Below are 23,706 nucleotides of genomic sequence, written 5' to 3'. Positions count from 1 at the left end.
TCTGATATGATACAATTTAATTTTGAAGAAGAAAAATGATTTATATACACATTTCTTAGTGAAATTTTCTATTTCTTGCTAATAACATTTTAATTCAGAAAATGCATTGATTTTATTCAAATATATTTTTCTAAAATATAAATATTTAAATTAAACTTTTATAAATGCAGAGAATGTAGTTTCTTTTGAACCCCACCCAGATATTAATCAGTCTAAAACTCAAGTGATGAAGAAATAGTATTTGTAATTATGATCATTTTAATGTGTCTATAAATATATAATAGGACCTTTGCAACTTAATTATGAGTAATTAACTCACACTTCATATAGTATGGAGCACCTTAGATTACATATTGTTGAACTATTGGCATTAATATCTGTATTTTCATGTTATTTACAATACATAAGTATAGTTCTCTTGTATAACAACTTTCCAGTGATTTTGAAAATATATCATGAAAGAGTGCATTACAATTTACAGATGCATCAAAGCTTTCCTACAACATTGAGGCTGGGACTTCACTCTTCAGCATTTTAAAATAGGAAACAAAATCAGTGTTAAAGCTATGTTTTCCAAAGTGATTGTTTTGTTGTGTGTGTGTGTGTTTAGACACTAGTTTCATAAGGTGTCTTAGAAAGTAGTTCTGTAGACGTGTTAGGAATGACATAGGATCATCCCTGTGTGTTCGGATCATTTCCCCTGCAGAACTGCGATATGCAATAAAGTCTCTGAAGAGGGCTGCAACCATGAACTCTGTTTAACATTTTTTAATGCAGTATATAACAGTTTTTGATTACTAACCCTTTTATTTCCCTCTACACGAAATACCATTCAATCAATACCCTTTGGAACTTGAATTAATGTTACTTGTATTACTCTGGGGAAACACCTATCTAAAATAAAATGCTGATCTAAAGTAAAACTCCATAAACACATGTGTCTGAGTGAACAAAATCACTTGTTAAATCTTTCTGCATAGCTCTCTGAAAAGACACACAAATCTAACCTGGAACATTTGTCTGCGTAAACTACAGAGGAGAGAAGTGTTGCAAATACAGAAATTCTAGAGCTAATTCTCAAGATTTGAGGCAAGTGACTTTAAGATCAAATAACAGGTTGTTTTCAGTGACTGTGTTCTGAAAGATAAAAGCAAAAGTGTTAAATGAATAAGACTGTGCTGTCTGGCACCTCCCTGGTGGCTCAGACAGTAAAGCGTCTGCCTACAGTCGGGAAGCTCCTCTAGAGAAGGAGATGGCACCCCACTCCAGTACTCTTGTCTGGAAAAATCCCATGGACGGAGGAGCCTGGTAGGCTACAGTCCGTGGGGTCGCAAAGAGTCGGACACAATTGAGTGACTTCACTATGCTGTCTGAAAATATTCTTGTAGAAAAATATCAGGTCATTATATTATTTCCCTGGAATTCCAAAAGAGCTGTGAGTGCTATTCATGGGTTTGGTTATAATACTGGCTCTCTGTGTAAAACCCAGTATTAAACAGAATCATATAAGGCTCTATTACTTGCTTGAAAATGCATGCATACAGCACAGGCAGAAATAAGGGCCAATACATTGCTCAGCACTTCCACTGAAAACCACAAAATGGGTATAAGTTAACCCCCCGTGAATTATTATATATATATCTCAAATGACAATCTTTTTTAAAAAATCCATAATTTGCTTTCTATAAATAAAGCTCTAAGTCATGGCTCTAAAATAGCAGGCCTTGGTATAAGTGTAGTCCCAGAATTAATTCTTTCATGCAAACCACTCTTCAGCAAAGCTTTGCAATTTAAGCAGCCTACTCTGGCTCAGAATCTACTGGCTTACAGCTCAGAGAAGTATCTGATGTGTGAATTCCCACTCATCATATGCTCCTGAGAACACATCCTTCTACATCACTGAAAGGTAATTCATTAAGAAAAAGTAACAGCTGTTTCATACTTAAATCAAAGGTGGGTTTCCATTGAGTCCTTCCCTTACCAGTGGAAGTCAGCTCAGAAGTAGGAAATGGGGCACAGTAAAACGCGGGGTCCTTACTCCTGGGGTCGGGGGTGGTGGCGGAAAACGTCCTTTTCTCATCTGTTCAGCCCTGGCTGAGCAGGTGAACCAGTTGCCTAGAAACTATGCTTAAGAGCTGCACATGCTGTTTCAGTAGCATGTCCTTGGTTGTCGTTATCTAAGAGCTGTGCTGTGTATTTCCAATCAGCCTCACCGCTCTACCCTTTTACTGTGCTAAAAAAACAGTTTCATTCTGACAGTCCTTGCGGTGTTTTGAGGGTACCCTTTATCGCTGCGGAAACTGACAGAAGCCGGGCACTGCTCGCGGGACTCGGGGTCTGAAGCCGACATGCCGCATCTGGTGGTCACTGCGAATGCTGTCCGACACGACGCTGTTTTGGGGGCAGCGAAGCCTCCTTTGCTCAGAGGTAATTCACCCCCCTGCTCAGGCCACCAACCCCAGTCTTGTAATCTTAGCTGACAGGAAGGAATGAATGATGAAAACAATCGGCTTGGGGCAGGAGTGCAGGTCCAGTTGCTGGAATTTAAAAAGAAGAGCACATGAAAAATTTTAAATGAATGCTTGACACAAAATAGTGATTTACACATCAAAGAGATCCAAGCACTTCCTGCTTTTAAGTGTTAACTGGAGCAACTGTGTTTTTAAATCCTTGCCCCCCGATGAGATTAAAAAAAAAATAACTCTTTGAACTTACTCCTTACATCTCATCTATCTTATTTCCAAAAATAAGTTCTGTGAAATTTATACATACCAATAGCACACATATCAGTGCTGCCCTTCTTGACTGTCTAAACCTTTTCTTTTTGGTATTTATGTTGGATTAGGTACAGCATGAGGCCGTGCTAAGTCTCCCATCATAGATTTGAGTCCTGCTTCTAACACTTTTCAGGTGTGTACATCATCTTGGACAATCCATTAAAAATTATTCTCAGTCCAACCTAACTTACAGGGTAGAGTATTAAAATGAGATACTGCAGGTGAAAATCCCTCACAAACCAGAAAATACAGAAGCTATATTACGAGCAGCCGCATCCTCACAGCTCGTGGCATCGAACGCGCCTAGAGCACCATCTGCAGAGGCTCCTTCTGAAGGCTGGTTTTCCTCGTGTCCCTACAGAGCCGGCACAAGCTCAGAGCTAAACAGGCTGGATTTTCATCACCTGACCTAGTTCAAGAGCGCTGTGTTGCTCCTGATTCTTTTTTTTTTTTATCTCATTTTTTATTTTTCTTTTTATTGAAGTATAGTTGATTACACTGTTGTTAATTCCTGTTGTACAGCAAAGTGATTCAGCTATACACATACGCACATTCTTTTATTAATATTCTTTTCTAAGATGGTTTATAATAGGATGTTTTTGTAACTGGGGAATAACTGTTTTACAGTGCTGTGTGAGTTTCTGCTGTGCCTCAGTGTGAATCAGCTGTAAACACACAGACACCCCTCCCACCCCTCTATGGCACCACCGCAGCTGGCTGGGCCCCCGCGCCTTCCAGCGCTCTGCCACGAGCTGTCTGTTTGCCCACGGCAGTGCATACGCCAGAGCTACACTCTCAGTTCGTCCCCCTTATCCCCAGCTCTATTCTGGTGCTAGAGAATAACAACCTGACCACAGTAACATCCGGCAGAGTTAAGTTGTACTTGGCGTGAACCAGGCACTGTGTGAATACTTTCTGTACGTTATCTTAGTTAATTCTCACAGAATCCCTTTGGGATATCTACTGTTACCCTCTCTGTGTCTCAAGTGGAAAACTAAGATTTGGTGAAGCTATAAAACCTTCTAAGACCATACAGCTTACAGTGGAGAGAAAGCATGAACTCAGATGCAGGCCTGTCTGATGCCAGACTCTGGGCCTGACCCCACCCTCGCCTTGTTTCTTTGGTGACACCGGGCGTGTCCTGCGGGGCTGCGTCTGTGTGCTCAGCTCTCCTCTAGTTTGCTGTGAGCGGGGCTCCTCTTATTTCAGAACACGGGCCCTGGAGCAAGTGCATGTGGGATCTTAATTTCCAGACCAGGGATCGAACCCGTGTCCTCTTCATTGGCAGGCAGATTCTTAACCACTGGGCTGCCAGGGAAATCCATTTCACCAGCATATTCACTTTTACTAACACAGAGCGTAACTCTTCAAACTAACCTTAAAGATGACCTCCTTCAGTCCCTGTGTTTTATAGGTGGGGAGACTCAGAGCCAAAGAAATAAGACGACTTGCCCAGGACATGTGATGAGTTAGTTCCAGACTCAGAAAGACAGCAGGGGTCTCTTGACCCAAAGTTTATTGCGTTTTCTACCACTTGTCTCTGACCCTTCCCTAGCACCTGCCTCTGGGGGTTGCTGACCTAGATCCTGGGAAAGGTGTGTCTGAAACTGCTTCTCAGACTAACATATCGACAGCGGGAAAACCAGTCCTTCCTAAGTCTTTTCAAGTCAGGTTGCAATTATAGGCAGAAAGGCCAAAATTTAGACATACGTTATTTTTCCTCACTGGCAAAAAGCCTTGAGTTTTCCAGCCATGGACAAAAAGCAGGAGTCTCCTGCAGCCCTTGCACTTCAGGCAGATTCTTTACCCCTGAGCCAACAGGGAAGGCCTGGGAGAGGGGAGGGTTATGCAAGCCTAATAGCTGAGTTACAGTGACTGGATCTTATTTTTAGAGATTTATCTCTGCATTTTATATATTCCACCCCCATCCAGGTTATCAAGAATGAGTCAATAAATATTTGTTGACTAAGCCAGTGACTAGGAAGGATCTAGACAGAGACCCGCTTTTCCAAATCAAAGTCCTTTTTTGCAGGTCTGCATTCCACAGCTTAAATGAGATGCTATGTCTTCCTGAGAACACCCGAGCTAGAAAGTGGAGCAATGTGTGACTTTCACCCTTCAGAGGAGCTAGAGTAATGCATTTTTTCAATATGGTAGTCGGTAACGATCGCAGGAAATCATGATTTTAAACACATGGGCGATCTGCAGTGATAGAAGAAGTATGAATGTCACCCTGACGACAAGTCTGCTGGTTTTGCCGGATGCCTGCTGACAGGAGCTCACAGCGCCCGGTCCTCGTCCGGCCCTCTGTCCACGAGGGGGAGCCGACCAGCGTTGCTGGGTTTCCTGGCCGCCCCTTCCCCTCTGGGCTCTTCATGTTCTCCACTGCTGAGACCCAAGAGACCATGGGCAGGACCAGTATTTTACATCCATGTATCCCTGACACCTCGCACAATGCCCAGTTTAGATCAGATGCTTTTAAACAATGAATGGTACATTTTGATGGTGGTGGGGCCCTCTTTGAGAAGAATTTAATGCTGACTATATAATAAGCATCCTTTCCTTTGATTCAAATATTTCTGTTATATTCAAATGAGACCAAAGGAAAGGACTTAAAAAATTGGATGCCATCACTGTTTTTCAAGGATCCATTAAGGCATGAACCTATAAGTATTTTGTTAATCAAATACTAACTAAATATAAGGCAGTATTATGTGTGCAAGCCAGTATGGGTGAGTTGCGTACACAAAATCACACTGTCTAAAGAAAAGTGTACTTACAAGCTCTCCATCTTTGCCTCCAAAATCTAAATACAGCATCCTGATTCCATCATCTGAAGACGTTTTCAGCTTTTCATAAGGAGCCTGTATGACTGTCTTGGGGAAGGCACCCTCCTGTGGCTCAGTGGTAACTGAAAATCCATTCTCATAATGTATGGTCAGTCGGCACTCCTGGTTTTTGTAGGTGCAAGCTGCGAGAGGCAGACAGAGAAGGAGGGGTGAGTGAGGAGCAGCAGAAGTCCGTCCCTTCTCCCGGCTCTAACCTGTCTCCCCACCCCAGGCCCAGCCACAAAGCTGCTTTCTAAAGGTAAAAATTAATAATGTGCATGAAAGTGTTCTCCTTAGATTATGACATTGTCACTTAACTTGTCCTGTGAAATGAAGGGAAATAAACAGAAAGATTTACTACATTTTATCTGGGCTCTAGCCCTAATGTAACCATCTGATATATAGGGAGACAGGTGTTCCAATGACCTTGTCTCAAGCTGGAAAAAAAATCTGACACTAAAAAAACCATTTATTTGGCTGCACTGGGTCTTAGTTGCGGCACAAGGGACCTTCTCTGTAGTCGGAGGACTTCTCTCTGCTCTGGCATGTGGACTCAGTCGCCCCCAGGGATGTGGGGTCTTAGTTCCCCAACCAGGGTGGAACCCGGGTCCCCTGCGCTGGAAGGCAGATTCTTAGCCACTGAACCACCAGACAAGTCCCTGACATTTCGATTTAGAGCAAGCTACCTCTGATCATTGTTTTCATCATCACACACACACACACAATCTATAACTGAATCAATCATCAATTAATGAAGCGCCTATCACCTGAAGCAATCACTCCCCCAGTGACGTTACCCAAGTTAACAAAAACACATGTAAGAAGCCAGGAGCAAGCTGTTAAAAAACAACCTGAGTTTTACTTAAAAAAAAAAAAGTCAAAGCTCCTTTTATAAAGTGGAGCTTTTTGAATTTCCTGATGATCTGATCATCGCGGGTCCTGGAGAAGCGGCTGCTGCAGCTTCTACGAAGGAGCCACGCCCCCGCCGCCAGGGTGCAGTCAGCCTCCGCGGCTGTCCGTAGGTGCCCCCGATTCCAGAGGACAAAAGGAAAACCTTTCCATCAGGTTAGGCGCCAGCACTTCTCAGTGGTCCACGCTGCGTTTAGGAAAAGAGACCAGCCCTTTCCGATTATGAGCCGCAGGCCTGCCTCCCATTCCAAGTTTCTGTTCAGAAGACCTGTGAGTGTTAAAAACCCTTCACCAAAGAGTTCTGGAGGGAATTCCCTGGCAGTGTGATGGTTAGGACTCCCGTCAGGCCCAGGGTTCGATTCTTGGTTGGGGAACTAAGATCCCTCAAAATGCACAACCCCCAAAAGTAAAGCAGAGAGTTCTGGGAAAGGTGATCAAAGGAGGGGATTGGATTTATTTATTTATTTATTTTTCTGCCTTACAAAACGCCACATTTAACAGACCCTGGTAACTCAACTGGCTCTGGCCTTCATATACACCTGAAAGCTCTTTAGGGAGACCAAGACACCTTCTTTTTGAGGGAGGCGTAAAGATGAAGGCGGTATTGATTACACCATCACTAACTCAGCTTTATAAGCCGAAGTGAGTTTCACCCTACCGCACTTGGGAAGCTTAGTACAGAAGTGAGAAGAGCAGAGCTCAGAGAGGTGGGCACGTCCCAACCCGGTGGTTCCGATGCAGGATCCAGCCCTTTCCTCCCGGTGGTCTCCCGCTCCGCTCAGCGCACGATGCAGAGGGGCGGGACAGGGATCCCTGCAGAGAGACGCTCCGGGTCATAGCGGGGTGGGGCCTCAGAGTTCGGGGGACACACAGGCTGTCTCTCTGCTCTCAGAATGAAGAGGCTTTTAACTAGTTAAAACATATACTCCTTCCTTCCAAGGGCCGCAGCTATCGTTCAACTTGTAACTAAGGGCTGACATTTTCCGAAGACGTCCTGGGCAGAGGCCCTGGGCAACTCCCACATTATCCTCTCGGTGGCCCTGGGCCTCCACCGCCCGTCTGGTTCACGGATGATCAACCCGCAACATGGAGACAGCACAGCTGAAGTGATGGCTTCCCAGCTTTTCATGGTTGTTTTAATGGAGTATGACTGCTTTACATTGTATTATTTCTGCTGCACGATGATGTGAATCAGTTATACATATACACATACCCCTCCCTCTTAGACCCCCAATCCCCATCCCACCCCCCTAGGTCACTGTGGGGCACCGAGCTGAGCTCCCTGCCCCGGACAGCAGGCTCTCAGCGGCTCCGTTGTGCACACGGTTGTGTGTCTGGCAGAGCCGCTCTCCTGGTTCCTGTTCCCGCCCCGCTCCCCGGGCTGTGTCCACACGGACGGACGTTCTCCACGTGAGTGTCTGTCCCTGCCCTGCGCACAGGTTCTTCTATACACTTTGAATCTTCATTTCTGACACTGTTTAATGTTGCAGAATGTGGGCAACTGGGCTCTAAACGTGTTTTTCCCTTTTCCTCTATCTTTGAACTTTAAAGCTAGTCCACTGAATGGTCTAATTAACTGATCGTGATTCCTTTTCATTCAAATTGACCTGAAGTGGTATTTGTGGCCTTTAGGTAATGGAATCGGTTATCTGAAGGCGCTCTTAATCCACACAGGATAAACTGAACGCATTATCAAGCTAACTGACGCTCTGATGAAAACGCCAGCCCGCCTCCCAGCTCCCTGCAGGCGTCTTTGCGTCTGAAACTGGGCTTCAGTCATTTCTGTAACTCTTCTCTCCCACCACTTGGCCAGCTAGCTCACTCCGCACAATTCTTTGCTGTTTTCCTTGGGCTGGTCGATCAACAGCCTCATTGTTTTTCTGTCAAAGTAGATTTCAGCTTATAGAGAGAAGAATTTTATGAAATGTATGGACTGTAAACTAAACCAACCCCCTTTGGCCACTTTATTCTTTCCTAGAACACTCCTGATTGTTGCCAGGAGTCTGCACTTCTCTGCTATCATACATACAACTTCAGGAAATTTCGTTTTCAGGTGACTTGAGCCTTTACCAACTCTCAGGTTCAAAACTCTTCGTTTTGCTCGCCATACAGAATATGTGTCAAAAATGAAAACTTCAGTGACACGTCAAGAAACATTTTCAAAAATGCTGGAAAATATTGGGAGTACTAGCCATCTTCAGGATAACTTTTAAAAATAACTGTATTTATTTATTTCTGGCTGTGCTGAGTCTTTGCTGCCGTGCAGGCTCTTCTCCAGTTGCAGTGAGTGGGGCTTCTCCTCCTGGCTGCATGTGGGCTTCTCATCCAGGGGCATCTCTTGTTGCTGAGCACAGGCCTGTGGGCACCTGGGCCTCAGTAGGTGCAGCCTGGGGCTCAGGACTGGCCCCCGGACTCCAGAGCTTGGGCTGAGGAGTTGCAGTGCATGGGCCCAGTTGCTCCTTGGCATATGGAATCTTCCTGGACCAGGGATCGAACCCGTGTCTCCTGTATTGGCAGGTAGATTCTTTACCACTGAGCCACCAGGGAGGCCCCAGGATAGTTTTTAAAAGACGTTAATCATCTCAGAGATGCTGCAGTAGAAATTCTACAAAATATCTGATTTTTCATGCTTGCACAAATGAAGGAAATGTGGAGAAACCCTGCTACATGTTGATGTGTGTCCCACCCTTCATTTCCTTTAAGTTCATCTCACACGCTAGTAAAGTCATGCTCAAAATTCTCCAAGCCAGGCTTTAACAATATGTGAACTGTGAACTTCCAGATGTTCAAGCTGCTGTTAGAAAAGGCAGAAGAACCAGAGATCAAATTGCCAACATCCCCTGGATCATCAAAAAGGCAAGAGAGTTCCAGAAAAACATCTATTTCTGCTTTATTGACTATGCCAAAGCCTTTGACTGTGTGGATCACAATAAACTGTGGACAATTCTGAAAGAGATGGGAATACCAGACCACCTGACCTGCCTCTTGAGAAACCTGTATGCAGGTCAGGAAGCAACAGTTAGAACTGGACATAGAACAATAGACTGGTTCCAAATTGGGAAAGAAGTACGTCAAGGCTGTATATCATCACCCTGCTTATTTAACTTCTATGCAGAGTACATCATGAGAAATGCTGGGCTGGAGGAAGCACAAGCTGGATTCAAGATTGCCAGGAGAAATATCAATAATCTCAGATATGCAGATGACACCACCCTTATGGCAGAAATTGAAGAAGAAGTAAAGAGCCTCTTGATGAAAGTGAAAGTGGAGAGTGAAAAAGTTGGCTTAAAGCTCAACATTCAGAAAACTAAGATCACGGCATCCGGTCCCATAACTTCATGGCAAATTGATGGGGAAACAGCGGAAACAGTGACATACTTTATTTTTGGGGGCTCCAAAATCACTGCAGATGGTGACTGCAGCCATGAAATTAAAAGACACTTACTCCTTGGAAGGAAAGTTATGACCAACCTAGACAGCATATTAAAAAGCAGAGACATTACTTTGCCAACAAATATCTGTCTGGTCAAAGTTATGGTTTTTCAGTAGTCATGTATGGATGTGAGAGTTGGACTATAAAGAAAGCTGAGCACCAAAGAATTAACACTTTTGAACTGTGGTGCTGGAGAAGACTCTTGAGAGTCCCTTGGACTGCAAGGAGATCCAACCAGTCCATTCTGAAGGAGATCAGTCCTGGGTGTTCATCGGAAGCACTGATGTTAAAGCTGAAACTCCAATCCTTTGGCCACCTGATGTGAAGAGCTGACTCATTAGAAAGACCCTGATGCTGGGAGGGATCGAGGGCAGGAGGAGAAGGGGACGACAGAGGATGAGATGGTTGAATGGCATCACCGACTCAATGGACATGAGTTTGAGTAAACTCCAGGAGTAGGTGATGGACAGGGTGGCCTGGCGTGCTGCAGTCCATGGGGTCGCAGAGTTGAGCGACTGAACTGAACTGAACTGAACTGAAAGTCTTATTTATTCAGTTGTGTATCTTTGGCTGCACTGGACCTTCTTTGCCGCATGCGGGCCTTCTCTAATTGCAAGAGCGGGGGCTACTCTCCAGCTTGGGTGCACAGGCATCCCCTGCAGGGCTTCTCTTGTGGGGTGCAGGCTCCAGGGCTCGCAGGCTTCCGAAGCTGCAGCTCACAGGCCGTGGAGCGTGTGGGTTCAGTAGCTGTGGCACTCCGGCTTAGCTGCCTGACAGCATGTGGGATCTTCCCAGCACAGAGTTCAAACCCGTGTCTCCTGCATTGGCAGGTGGATTCTTTCCCCTGTACCACCAGGGAAGTCCAACATGTGGCCCACCTTCTAGAACAGTCTCGGGTGCGGAGGAAGTTGCACCCTACTGCAGTACTGCTCACAGAGTGGTCCACGGACCGGCAGCATCGGGACTGCCTGTGATCTCACTAGATGCAAATTCTCAGGCCCCAGCCCAGAACTCTGAGCCAGAATCTCCAGGGATGAGCATCTGAGTCTTCTGAGGGTAAAACTATAAACTCTGCTGTCGTTTCAGTGTGACTGAAGTCTGGAAGTGCTGTACGTAAGAGGTCTTGTGGGAAAACCCTAGTCATATAGAGCAGAGTTACACCATAGGGCTTTCTCCCGTGATGGAAATGTTCTGGACATGCACTGTCCAGCATGGTAGAAATGACGGCTGACTAGCCGAGTTACCCACTTTTTCTGCAGGAAGATGAAGTAAGAGTTTTTGTAGTCAAACCCTTAGGTTGCATTTTAGTGAAGTGAAGTTGCTCAGCCGTGTCCGACTCTTTGCGACCCCAGGGACTGTAGCCCACCAGGCTCCTCCATCCATGGAATTTTCTAGGCAAGAGTACTGGAGTAGGTTGCCATTTCCTTCTCCAGGGGATCTTCCCGACCCAGGGATCGAATCCGGGTCTCCCGCGTTGTGGGCAGATGCTTTACCGTCTGAGCCACCGGGGAATCCCTGCATTTTTAGTAAAGCATTACTAAATGTACTAATAATGTCCAGTAAAAATCACTCGTGAAGACCCCTTTAACCTCCCATAAAGTGTAGCCCTCCTCCTCCATGTCTCAAGGAGTCTGGCATCACTGTTCTTTTTTAAGCTTTTTAAAAAGTGTTTAATTAATTATTATCATTATTATTTTTGGCTGAGCTGGGTCTTCATTGCTACTCTTGGGCTTTCTCTAGTTGTGGCGAGAGGGACCACTCTCTAGGTCCCATTTTAGTAGGGCATTATGAGTGCCTTCATTTAGAAGACTTTGAAATTTATCTCCTCTGGAATTTAAGTAAGTACCCCAAAATGGGCCAGTAATGGAACCTATGTTGAGGCCACGATGCAGAGGAGGGCGCCCCCTCCCCAGGAGGCTGTGGCGTCCCCAGCCCGAGCGCGCACCTGTGCTGATCTCCACAGCGAGCTCCGCCGAGTCGTGGCACCCCTGTACTATGCTCCGTGTCCAGTGTGAGAGGTCCCTGCTGACCTCGGCCCTGAAGAGATGCGTTTCAATCCCCTGCTGGGTGCCAGTTCGCGTTGCAAAAGACAGATCCATACCAGCCTGGGGTGATCCCTTTCCTGGACCGGAATGGACCAGCCTGTTGAGAAGAAGAGAGAAATGATCAAAATGGAAGCTACTGTATCCACCCGATACGTCACTTGAGAAAAAGCTCCAGCTGGTGATTTGCTCGAATTGCTATCACTTTTCTGATCTGGAACCCAAGGATCCAAGACACCCCAATGTTCACAATGGTTTTCTGCCCCCTTCTCACTCAGTTCCTCACCAGTGGTAGAGGGAGATGAATACAGTGGCCATGAACTGGGCATCCGGTTGACTATGCAGACACTTAGATGAGAAAGGAAGATACGGAAAAGACTGAGAACAGTTACCTTCTGCCATTACATACATATGACCCAGGGCGAGCCTGAGACGAGGAAGGAAATCTGTTGTTTTCTGAGTTGGATTGAGCACCACCCCCCCTCCCCGCCACACATACCATTTTTCTTATACTCTGGAGCATCTGGCTGCAGGGAATGTACTTCTGGGTGTGCATTTCTCATGCACTCAGCCTCCAAACGCAAGCAGACAACCATGGGACTCACTCTGCTAAGAAGCCGCAATCTGTGTCTGTGTAAAGCTTGAAAAAGAGGGCTTCCCTGGTGGTCCGGTGGTTGAGAATCCACCTTGCAATGCAGGGGACACCAATTCGATCCGTAGTCCAGGAAGATCCCATACGCCTCGGGGAACTAAGCCTGTGGACCACAGCCACGGAGGTCTGGAGCCTGTCCTCCACGACGAGAGAAGCCCCACACCAGAAGCGTGCGCGGCAACGAGAGAGCAGGTCCCACTCGCTGCACTAGAGGGCGCCCCAGAGCAGCAACGGAGCCCCAGCACAGCCAAAATAAAAATGAATCATTAAATAAAAAGTTTTGAAAAGCTTGAAGAAGCACAGTGATGCTGAACTTCTTCAAAGAGGGACGAGAACTGCACTTAATGGGAGATTAAAGTGATTTTCAAGAGTGATTTTCACTGGACACACTGACTTTAGAACATACATCCAGCATTAACCGTGACTCCCGCGTCCATGCTTTCTAACAGGCCAGGGGAAACAAGGAAGCTCTGGTGCCGCCTTCCGAGCAGGGATGGCCCCTCGTCACTCACCCCGTTTAAGCACTCGAATCTCTCAAGCTTGCTCCTTCTCCTCCATGTCCAGCCTCCTTTTGGGAGAGACTCTCTTGTCATTAATTTGCAGGAGAGCATGAATACAATGTAGGAAATGTTCCTTGTCTCCAGGATATTTGCATTTTCAGCCTTTTCTTTCAATACAGAAAGAAACAGTTCATTGGTTGCTAGTGGAATTCCAGGTGTTATTCACTTGGTGGATGGGAGAGTTACTTTCTTAGGCAAAGGACTTGTTACCTCTAGATTAAAAGTTGTACAGAGGAAATCCAAAAGCTTATTTTCTCTTGCAAGTTTAGATACTGTAGACCAAAATTATCAGTGACATAAAACCTACGGTAGCCCACTGAATTCCTAGTGACAAGCTCCTATAACTCTGAGGAGCTCTCTTTTACTTACAGAGTTGAAATCTGGTGGGAGGGGTGGTTTGCAATGCTGACTGAAAGAAAAAGGTTAATTGAAAAAGGCTTTTGACTGTACAGTTCTTTGAAGATAGAGAAGGTACAGAGGATAACAAGTGTTGGCAAGAAAGTGGAGAGAGGGGAATGCTCGCACTCTGTTGGTGGTTATGTAAATTGGTGCAGCCACTACGGAAAGAGCTTGGAGGTCCTTCAAAATAGTAAAATTAGCACGACCAAAGGTCCAGCCATGCCCCGTCTGAGGATATATCTGAAGGAAGCAGAATCAATATCTGAAAGAATATCTGCACCCCCAAATTCACCACAGCACTATTTATAATCGCCAAGCCATGGGAGCAACCTGAGTGCCCATCTGTGGACGAATCGTTAAAGAAGACGAGATGCATATATTCATAATGTACTATTATTCTGCCTTAAACAAAAAAGGAAATTCTGCCCTTTGCAACCTTATGGGTGAATCTGAAAGCATTATGCCAACTGAAATAAGCCAGACAGAGAAAGAGATGCTGTATGACATCACTTATGTGAAATCTTGAAAAACAAGATTTCAAAAACAAATCTTAAAAAACAAGTCAAGCTTACAGAAGCAGAGAGAAGAATTGTTACTGACGAGGGTTCTTAGCCTTCCCCAGCCAATAGAAATTCAGTTGACAAGAATTCAGGCACGGCTTTCCTGGGGTCCCTGCTGCAGCAGCGGGGAGTGAGAGCAGAGGTCCCCTTGCTCACTTGCTCCCCCAAGCGGGGAAATCCTGGCGGGGTGAGGGGAGGGCCGCGGCCGAGGCTGCGGCGGGCGTGGCTTCGGCCGTGAGCATGCAGCGCGCTCAGCGTCCTGGTTTTCAGCCAGGCTCGCAAAGGTGGCACTTGGGTTTTTTGACCTCTTTGTATATTTGGGGTCCAGAATTTGCCCCAACTGTGCGTGCACACAGCTATTTTCAGTCCCACGGTTTCTTTGCATTTTGTCACTCGAGAAGTTTGTCCAGAAGCACCCACTGCCGCTCCGCAGCGAAGGGCTCCCCGCCCGCCTTTGAACGATGGCTGCTGAGGCTGGGAGAAATGGGGTCACGCTGGTCAAAGGCTGCAGATTTTTAGTTGTGAGATGAATTTGTTCTGAGGATCTAGTGAATAGCATGGGGATAATATTGTAGACTTGAAATTTGCTAAAAAAATAAAATTTGCAAAAAAGCTAATGATGTGATGGATGTATTAACTTGATTGCGGTAATCATTTCATAATGATACGGACAGGAAATCATCCGGTATACATGTATTTGCCAGTTTTGCCTCAACAAGAAGTGACCCTAAGAGACAGAATCTCCCTGCAGCTCGCTGAGAGGAGTCCGGGACTCTGCTGACACGCTCCTCCCGGCCCGCCCCAGGGATTTCGAGTGTAGAGACAGGGTCCAGCTGATGGGAGGAAGGAGAGCGCTGTGTGATGAGAGTGACTGAGAAGCTGCCTGAGGCTTCATCGTCTGGGGGAGAGTAAATAAAACAAGAGCATTCCTCAAAGTCTGATAGAGAATTTAAAGGGACTGAGGGTCCGGTAAAAACTCAAGAAGAAGCATGTAGAGAAAACACAAATTCACACTGTTTCTTAGCTGCTCCGCAGTGGTTTTCTACTCGAAGGTGTTTACATTTCAGTCATTTCAAGAATCTATCCGGGACCTCCCTGGCCATCCAATGGTGAAGAAAGGCTCTGCGCTTCTAAAGCGAGGGGCGCGGGCTCCCAGTCAGAGAACCAAGATCCCACCTGCTGTGCAGTGAGGTCAAAAAATAAATAAAAGTTAAAAAAAAAACACCTAAAGATGGAAGTAAAACGAATGAAATAAAAATGTGAAATGTGTCTAGTGTTTCCTTTTTAAAATCTTAAAGCTGCGTCAGCTGGACGTGGCTGGCAGGCTCCTGGTGAGCTGAAAAGGGACACGTTTGGGAGGAATAACCAGCGGCATCAGGATCCTCCCTACCATTAGGTTAAACGTTCAGAGTCACCACTTCATCAAGCAGGGCTGTAAAGGTCGAAGGAAGGATCTGTGTATGGCACCTAGTACACAACCTAGATCCAGTTTGTACCTGATAAATATTTCCATCCCTTGCCCCCGCCCTCAGTTCAGTTCAGTTGCTCAGTCGTGTCCGACTCTTTGCAACCCCATGAATCGCAGCATGCCTGGCCTCCCTGTCCATCACCAACTCCCGAAGTTCACTCAGACTCACGTCCATCGAGTCGGTGATGCCCCTGTCCTCAGTCTCCTTATTTAAAAAGTGTAATTCCTGCTAGTGTGTGTACTGGTAACAAAAGGACACTCTTTCCAGATGCAAATCAAATGAGCTGCGTCAGATATCTCCACAAGGCGCATGGGAACACATCCTGAGGATGGGGAACAGCATAGACCTAACAAATTATTTGTAAATATGTGTGAATGTAGGGAAATGCACCTATATTCACTGAGCGACTCCTGATAAGCAGGGCTTCCTGGGTGACTCAGTGGTAAAGAACCCACCTGCCAATGCAGGAAACACAGGAGACTCAGATTTGATACCTGGGTGGGGAAGATCCCCTGGAGGAGGAAATGGCAACCCACTCCAATATTCTGACCTGGAGAATTCCATGGACTGTACAATCCATGGGGTCACAAAGAGTCAGACAGGACTGAGCGATTTTAACTTACTATGCAATTCAATGATATAAAACAGAAGCTTGCAAACAAATCCATTAAAATGTCAAGCAATTTTGTGGGTGGTTTTATTTCTACTTATTTAAGTTCTTAAAAATTTCTCTAAGCAATATATAGCACACAATGTAAAGATTAGTTTGACAAGGCTGTGGGACTAAAACGAACCCAAATCTTTCACTTTAATGTTTAGAATCAGGACTTCCACGACATTGAAAAATATGTACCTTCTTACTCAGCGCAGAATACATGTTTTGTTTCTTTAATGTTGGTGGCAATCCTGCCTCGGAATACTAGATGAAGTCAGCCGCGTCGTCTTGCGTGGTTCCTGTCTTGCTAGCCTAAGTTGTCCATGTCTGGCTCCTGTTACCTGACATCCGCAGGCCGAGAAATGGCCTTACTCAGGATGAAGCTAATCGATCCAGGTCGGGTGAAACCTACACTCGTGACCTCAGTAACGCCTTACGTGCACCTACTGGCCGCCAGCAAATGAGACAGGAGAGAGCGGAGACCTGCGGGCGGAGGTTTCAGGGGCCTTCTGGATCCCGGGGTGCCCTGAGGGGCCTTCAAGGAGCCCTTTCCCTCTCCTTCCAACTGAGCATCAGAAACCACTGAGAACACAGTCTGGAGAAGAGACTGAGGAATGGGAAGGAGGGAGGAGGCAGGCACACGCATCTGCAGCGTCTGGGCACCGGCCAGCGGCCCGCCGGGATGGACGTGCTCTCATGGGGATGGGTGAACTCTCACGGGGATGGATGCGCTCTTGCTCGGGAGGCCAAGGTCAAGGGGATGGAAGCGCTCTCGCCTTGAGTCTCGGACCTCTGCGGACCTCTGCCCGTTGTGTGAGAGCCACGCTTGGAGCAGGTGACTTGCTTCCTGGGATCGAAGGTGAGCTGAACCTGCCGGGGCTGGAGCCCTTGGGAGCTCCTGGGCTTCTCTGTGTGTGAGGTTCACTGCTCAGGTGTTCAAGCTGACAGGTCAGGGGTAAAGGAAGGTGTTGGGGGAAGCAGCTTACTACTGACAGCTCAGCAATCTGCTGGTGCTCCAGAGCAAGCGCAGCACGGATGTCCTGAAGGTGGGTGCCCGTCCTCTGGACTTCACACATATCACCATCCACTGCTTCAGAGCAGGGAATTTTTTTTTTTTTTTTGGCTGCATGGCAGGTGGGATCTTAGTCCTCAGACCAGGGATTGAACCTGAGCTCCCTGCATTGAAGGTGCAGAACCTTAACCACTGGACTGCCCCCACCCTACGGCTTCAAGATCACCACCTCATCTCTGATATCCCTGAAGGTAGGAGGCTTGTCCCATCTCTCATGGTTTCCCTACTGTCTAGTATCCCACCTGACTTATGGTCAGAGTTCCACATATACTGGCTGAGTAACTGCATGAATGCAAGGTTTTCAGATGTTTCTCAAATGTGAATTCAAGTGGACAATGAAAACTACGCATGCACACACACACACTTGACCTATTTTGAAATCCTTTGAAACGTGGGGCCACTGAAAAGTTTTTAATGGGCTCTTCACTTGCCAACTGCATTTGGGAACACATTACAGTAACCAGATTTGGGATACTATGTACCAAGTAAATGTCAGCTGGACATTAAGATTTTAAAAGCCATCGCTTGGACATTGGAAAAGGTAGGGCTAAGGACAGAATCTGTTGGCCTGACTTTCCCCATCCTGCCAGGAATGGGCTTTTTATATTCCTCCCGAGATTCTTTCCAAACATCTTTCCTGATCTGTAGTCCCGGGGGAAGACTCTGAAATAGCTATTATTTATCTTTCAATTATTTGTATCCTTAAAAATATGACCATGTGTTTCTTATCTGCAGCTGGGACTAAACTATAGCAACCCAGAAAATGCCGTCTCCCCAGAGAAGATAACTTTCTTACCCAGTGAAAAAAATACTGGTACCCTGGGACAAGTTTCCAAGCTGCAGTTTACACTTAATTTCTAAGTGTTCTCTGAAGCAGCTTGAGAAGCCCAAGGACAGTTTTGTTCCCGGTGACAAAATTCAGACACACATTCCCATGGTTGGAAGCAAAGCCAGCAACTCCAGCAAGAGTTACGCTCCCTATAAGCGAGTGTAAAAGTGCAGGTAAGTGAAGAAATGAATAGGACCATATAATATGAAACAGCGGAGCAAGAGAATAAAGGCATCGGTATAAGAGCACAGAGCAGAGCAGCAGACACTCAGTCTTGGCTCTCAGCCAACTGTATGACCTTGACAAATGTCCTTAAAAAAAAATTATTTGGCTGCCTCTGGTCTTAGCTGTGGCATGTAAAATTTTTTCCTGCAGCTCACGGGCTCAGCTTCCCCCCAGCATGTAGGATGTTAGTTCCTGGACCAGGGATCGAATCCATCCATGTCCCCTGCATTGCAAGGTGGATTCTTAACCACTGGACCACCAAAAAGGTCCCTTGACAAGTTTTTTAAACTCTCCATGCCTTGGGATCTTCGAATGCAATCTGGGATGGATCAGCAGTATGTTAGGATGAACTGAGTTTCAGGAATACTGTATGAAACAGTATCTGGCACAGAATATACTGTAAGAGTCATTATTATAATTAATTTGAGCTGGGTAGGACTTTTTATTTGATTATCCTGTTGCACACTTAGCACCTAGAATAATTCCAGGCACATGGCAGACACTCAGTAAGTATTTGTTAAATGAATGGCTGAATGAACAACTGGAACACAAAGAGGACTCTTTTCTAAGAGATTTGACTAATTACTGCTAGAGGAACCAGAGATCAAATTGCTAACACTCGCTGGATCATCAAAAAAGCAAGAGAGTTCCAGAAAAACATCTATTTATGTTTTATTGACTATGCCAAAGCCTTTGACTGTGTGGATCACAATAAACTGTGGAAAATTGTGAAAGAGATGGGAGTACCAGAGCATCTGACCTGCCTCTTGAGAAACCTCTATGCAGGTCAGGAAGCAACAGTTAGAACTGGACATGGAACAACAGACTGGTTCCAAATAGGAAAAGGAGTACGTCAAGGCTGTATATTGTCACCCTGCTTATTTAACTTATATGCAGAGTACATCATGAGAAACGCTGGGCTGGAAGAAGCACAAGCTGGAATCAAGTTTGCCAGGAGAAATATCAATTACCTCAGATGTGCAGATGACACCACCCTTATGGCAGAAATTGAAGAAGTAAAGAGCCTCTTGATGACAGTGAAAGTGGAGAGTGAAAAAGTTGGCTTAAAGTTCAACATTCAGAAAACTAAGATCATGGCATCCGGTCCCATCACTTCATGGGAAATAGATGGGGAAACAATGGAAACAGTGGCAGACTTTATTTTTTTGGGCTCCATAATCACTGCAGATGGTGATTGCAGCCATGAAATTGAAAGGCCCTTACTCCTTGGAAGAAAAGTTATGACCAACCTAGACAGCATATTCAAAAGCAGAGACATTACTTTGCCAACAAAGGTCCGTCTAGTCAAGGCTATGGTTTTTCCTGTGGTCATGTATGGATGTGAGGGTTGGACTGTGAAGAAGGCTGAGCACCGAAGAATTGATGCTTTTGAACTGTGGTGTTGGAGAAGACTCTTGAGAGTCCCTTGGACTGCAAGGAGATCCAACCAGTCCATTCTGAAGGAGATCAGTCCTGGGTGTTCATTGGAAGGACTGATGTTGAAGCTGAAACTCCAATACTTTGACCACCTGATGCGAAGAGCTGACTCATTAGAAAGACCCTGATGCTGGGAAGGACTGAGGGCCGGAGGAGAAGGGGACGACAGAGGATGAGATGGCTGGATGGCATCACTGACTCAATGGACATGAGTTTGGGTAAACTCTGGGAGTTGGTGATGGACAGGGAGGCCTGGTGTGTTGCGATTCATGGGGTCGCAGAGAGTCGGACATGACTGAGTGACTGAACTGAACTGAGATATTATGACTTGTCTCCCACTCTCTGTCCCTCAACCATACCAAAGAATAGTTATGGCTCAATCCAAAGAACTTGGATTTGCATCCACTAAATGCTAATTTACAGATTAATTCATCCTGAAAAAAATGATCTTGAAAGGTACCTGGGATCGAATGTTGTATGCGGTTCGCCTAACATCCACTTCCTGTTTCTGCTTCCAAATCCATCTTTAGCAACTAGTGCTTTCACTGGTGGCTCACGGATAAAGAATCTACCTGGTGACACAGGAGATGCAGGTTCAATCCCTGGGTTGGGAAGATCCCCTGGGGGAGGAAATGGCAACCCACTCCAGTATTCTTGCTTGGAAAATCGCACGGACAGAGGAGTCTGGTGGGCTACAACCCACGGGGTTGCAGAGTCGGACACGCCTGAGCACGCACGCACTACCATCAAAGGAAAGGGGGTCCAACCCGGCTGTCTCCTTATAAGACAAAAAGGAAGGATGCAATGGTTTAAAATCACGTCCTATGCCCAAAGCGCTGATACCAGGAGGCTCACAGAGGTTGTGTGATAAGCCCCCTTTCGAGTCAAATTCTCTGTCTGAGATTTTGGGAGCTTGGCAGTAGAAGTAGCCGTCCCTGTGGGGGCCAGCCACAGGCGTCTCTAACAACTGAGGTGTGATGTGAAGCTGCATATTGTTTCTTGATCCTCAGATGGGCCCCTTTTGTCTGACTAGTTTCAAGAAAAACACAGAAAACCCTACCTCACAAGGGATGCTTATGCACTAGTTTAATTCTGGATAAGGCGTTAGAGAATGTAGCATAAAATGATTCATTAAAAACATTATTATTAATATCCTTAATTAAAACCAAAACAGTTGCAGCACACAGATTCAGCCAAATTAGTAAAATTACAGATTAGGTAACTGGGTTGCTAAGCAATATTACACCCTCATTTTCCTTAATTGCTGTAATTAGTATCTCCATGCATATGCCACAGCGCAAGCCACAGAACAATAAAGAAAAGGGAAAAAAAAGGAGGAGGAAGGAAGAGCAACTGGTCAGACCCCTTCAGTGGTTCTGGGGCTCCTCTTGAATTCTTTGTTATAACAGCTGGCCACCCTTACTTGGGGCCCGACAGTCAACAGTCTCCAGGGAAGACAGGAAGGGGCAGAATCCCAAACAAGCCCCAAACCATCAGACAGGAAGGGCTGCCCAAGAATGAGCCTGCTGTCCCTTGGCCAGGAGTCACTGAACTCCTGTCTCACTGCACCTTCTAAACTTCTTCCATCTGAATATGGTGGTAAAGGAATCAGGCCAGGTCCCAGCTCTCAGAAAGGGACATCATTAGGGATACTGAGTGTAAGCCAAGGCCCGTTAAACAAAGGGGAGTGAGCCGGAAGCAGACTGGAGCCCAGTTCCGACCGAGGCTCATCCAGGTCCACTTTCAGAGCCACGGGAGCGTCTGCCACGCATTCCCCGCGGCAGCACTCAGGACCAGCTTTGTGCTGTGAAGTTAAGGGCTTCGGGTCCCTATTTCCATCCCACACTTCCTCGTCCCTACAAACAAAACCACAACTCTTCCTTAGCCCCGCCCTCACAGCTCAGCGACTTTGGTTTAAGACACTACAAGTCCTTGGTAAACGCAGTATCACGTGTAGGGTCAAACAGACCCAATTCCTTTTCAGCCATTCATGCATTAATGCCAATTACTTTCTCCAATAGTAACAACTGCTGGCGTTTATCCATCACTTATTACATCTGTTACATGCTGAATGCTTACACTCACTTAAGAGCGATTGAGAAGTCCATCTTATCAATAACTGAAAGAGCAGAAGTTACTATTACTGCTTCCTGTAGATGAGGAGACTTGGATCTGGAGAAACTGATATTAATACTTTGCCCCATTACAAGCAGAAGTCTCAGAATCTGACTCCTGGTTTGATCCCAAAGTCCATGAATCTCCTCGCTCAGCTAATCCCCCGACACATCTGAAGGGCTCCCGCCCGGGCTCGAGTGAGGGCAGGGGTGGCACCAGACACGCGGAGACACACGCAGCGGACGGAGTGAGGGCCAACCCCACACTTCTCGGTCTGACACAACATGGGTTCGCGGGCACGCGGCTCCTTCTGTGCGGCCCGAGAGGAAGCCCGTGGAACATGCCCGCGCCCTCCAAGAGGAAGGGGCCTCCCAGGCTTCGAGTGAAAACCACAGGCTGATTACAATTTAAAGTTTGACAGATGCAATTGGCCAGCCTTTCCCAGTGGAAAGCATTCCTAAAACGTCTGCGCCCGCCTGAGGTGGCAGCTACTTTTAGCACTTAGAAACAGTTAGCTCCTAAGGCACGAGATTCCCGGACACGTTGAGTACCAACGCTGCGCGTCTCTGGCTCCCGAGTGACGTCCGAGGGGAGCAGAGCGAGTTCGCTGGTTGGTTTCCTTCTGCTCCTCTCAAGGGACAGGTTGGGAAACTGGGCTGGGAGTAGCGGCATTCTTTTTACAAGCTCTGTGCCTCTGAACTTTTCCCCAACGCCTGGGACGGGGTGGGCAGAATTTTGGGGTTATACTTCTAGAATTCCAGAAATACTGCGACCTGAATCCTGGTTCTCTGTAGACCGATCTCACTTGCCAACGATGACGACAGTGGCAAAAGACCTTGCGCGTCACTCTGTATGCGCAAGGATACCTTCCTTTTTTTAATGTTTGGCAACATCAAATAGGCTTTGGCTAAGCAAAAAAAAAAAAGCTTTCCCAAGCCTCATAAAAAGCCGGGGGATGAGAGTAGCTGCCATGAGCAGCACCATCAGGGCACAGAGACACCACGGAATGCTGTCAGTGGAAGAAATGACTGCCTGGAAACTTCTCTGTGGCAGCTGACGCCAAGACCACTGGAGCATTTGTAGCGCCTCTGCCTTGAAACACAGTCACACTTTCATCTTCCAGAAAAATATAAACTTGATATGCCTGGAACCCGCACCCCCCCACCCCAAAAAAAAGAACCACAAACAAATCAGCAAGTCAACTATGAAATGTGTGAGCTGAGGAACGATTTTAGAAGAAATCTGTTTCCTACTGGCTACAGTCCCAGACAGTTCTTCTGCAAGAGAAAAGACCCTCTGGCCTTCTGACTGACGCTTTCCAGGACTGCCAAGATGAAGGCTCGAGGACCCTCCTTGCCAGCCTTGCTGCGTGCAGCACATTGAATTCGGCCGTGCTGGAGTCAGTGCAATGGGCTGAGTTCTGCCCCAGCCGTCAGTTCATACAGGCAGGCTCCAGTCTACAGTGTGATTGTATTTAGAGACAGAACCAAGGGCATTAAGGTTAAGTGAGGTCACAAGGGTGGGGCCCTGCTCTGATGGGATTAGTGTCCTTGTAAGAAGAGACCCCATAGAGCTCAAGTTTTCTCTCCTCAGGGACACAAGGAAGTCGTGTGGCCATGCACAGCAAGATGACGGCGTCTGCAAACCCAGAGAGCTCTCGGGACTTGCCTGGGGGCCTAGTGATTAGGCCTCTGCGCTCTGATCCCTAGCCAGGAAACTAAGATCCTGATGCAACACACATATA

The 23,706-nt window shown here is 46.5% G+C and overlaps 1 protein-coding gene across 2 annotated transcripts in view; it reads right to left on the bottom strand.

The window, feature by feature from the left end:
• The window catches only part of SNTB1 (syntrophin beta 1), a 251,180-nt gene continuing 227,474 nt past the window's right edge, over positions 1-23,706 (bottom strand). For both annotated transcript variants that reach the window (XM_086335685.1, XM_086335686.1), the window contains exons 5-7: positions 11,893-12,089; positions 5,558-5,748; positions 1-2,537 (exon numbers count right to left, since the gene is read on the bottom strand). In XM_086335685.1, the coding sequence (XP_086191811.1) occupies positions 2,445-2,537; positions 5,558-5,748; positions 11,893-12,089 (481 nt within the window). In that variant the 3' untranslated portion in view covers positions 1-2,444. The remainder of the gene's footprint in view (positions 2,538-5,557; positions 5,749-11,892; positions 12,090-23,706) is intronic.

This window comes from Bos grunniens, chromosome 14 (genome assembly GCF_055505025.1).
Source record: "Bos grunniens cultivar Pamir isolate PY7600 chromosome 14, Bosgru_T2T1.0, whole genome shotgun sequence".
In the NCBI taxonomy this organism is placed as follows: Eukaryota; Metazoa; Chordata; class Mammalia; order Artiodactyla; family Bovidae; genus Bos; species Bos grunniens.
This window is presented reverse-complemented; position numbering and strand designations above follow the sequence as displayed.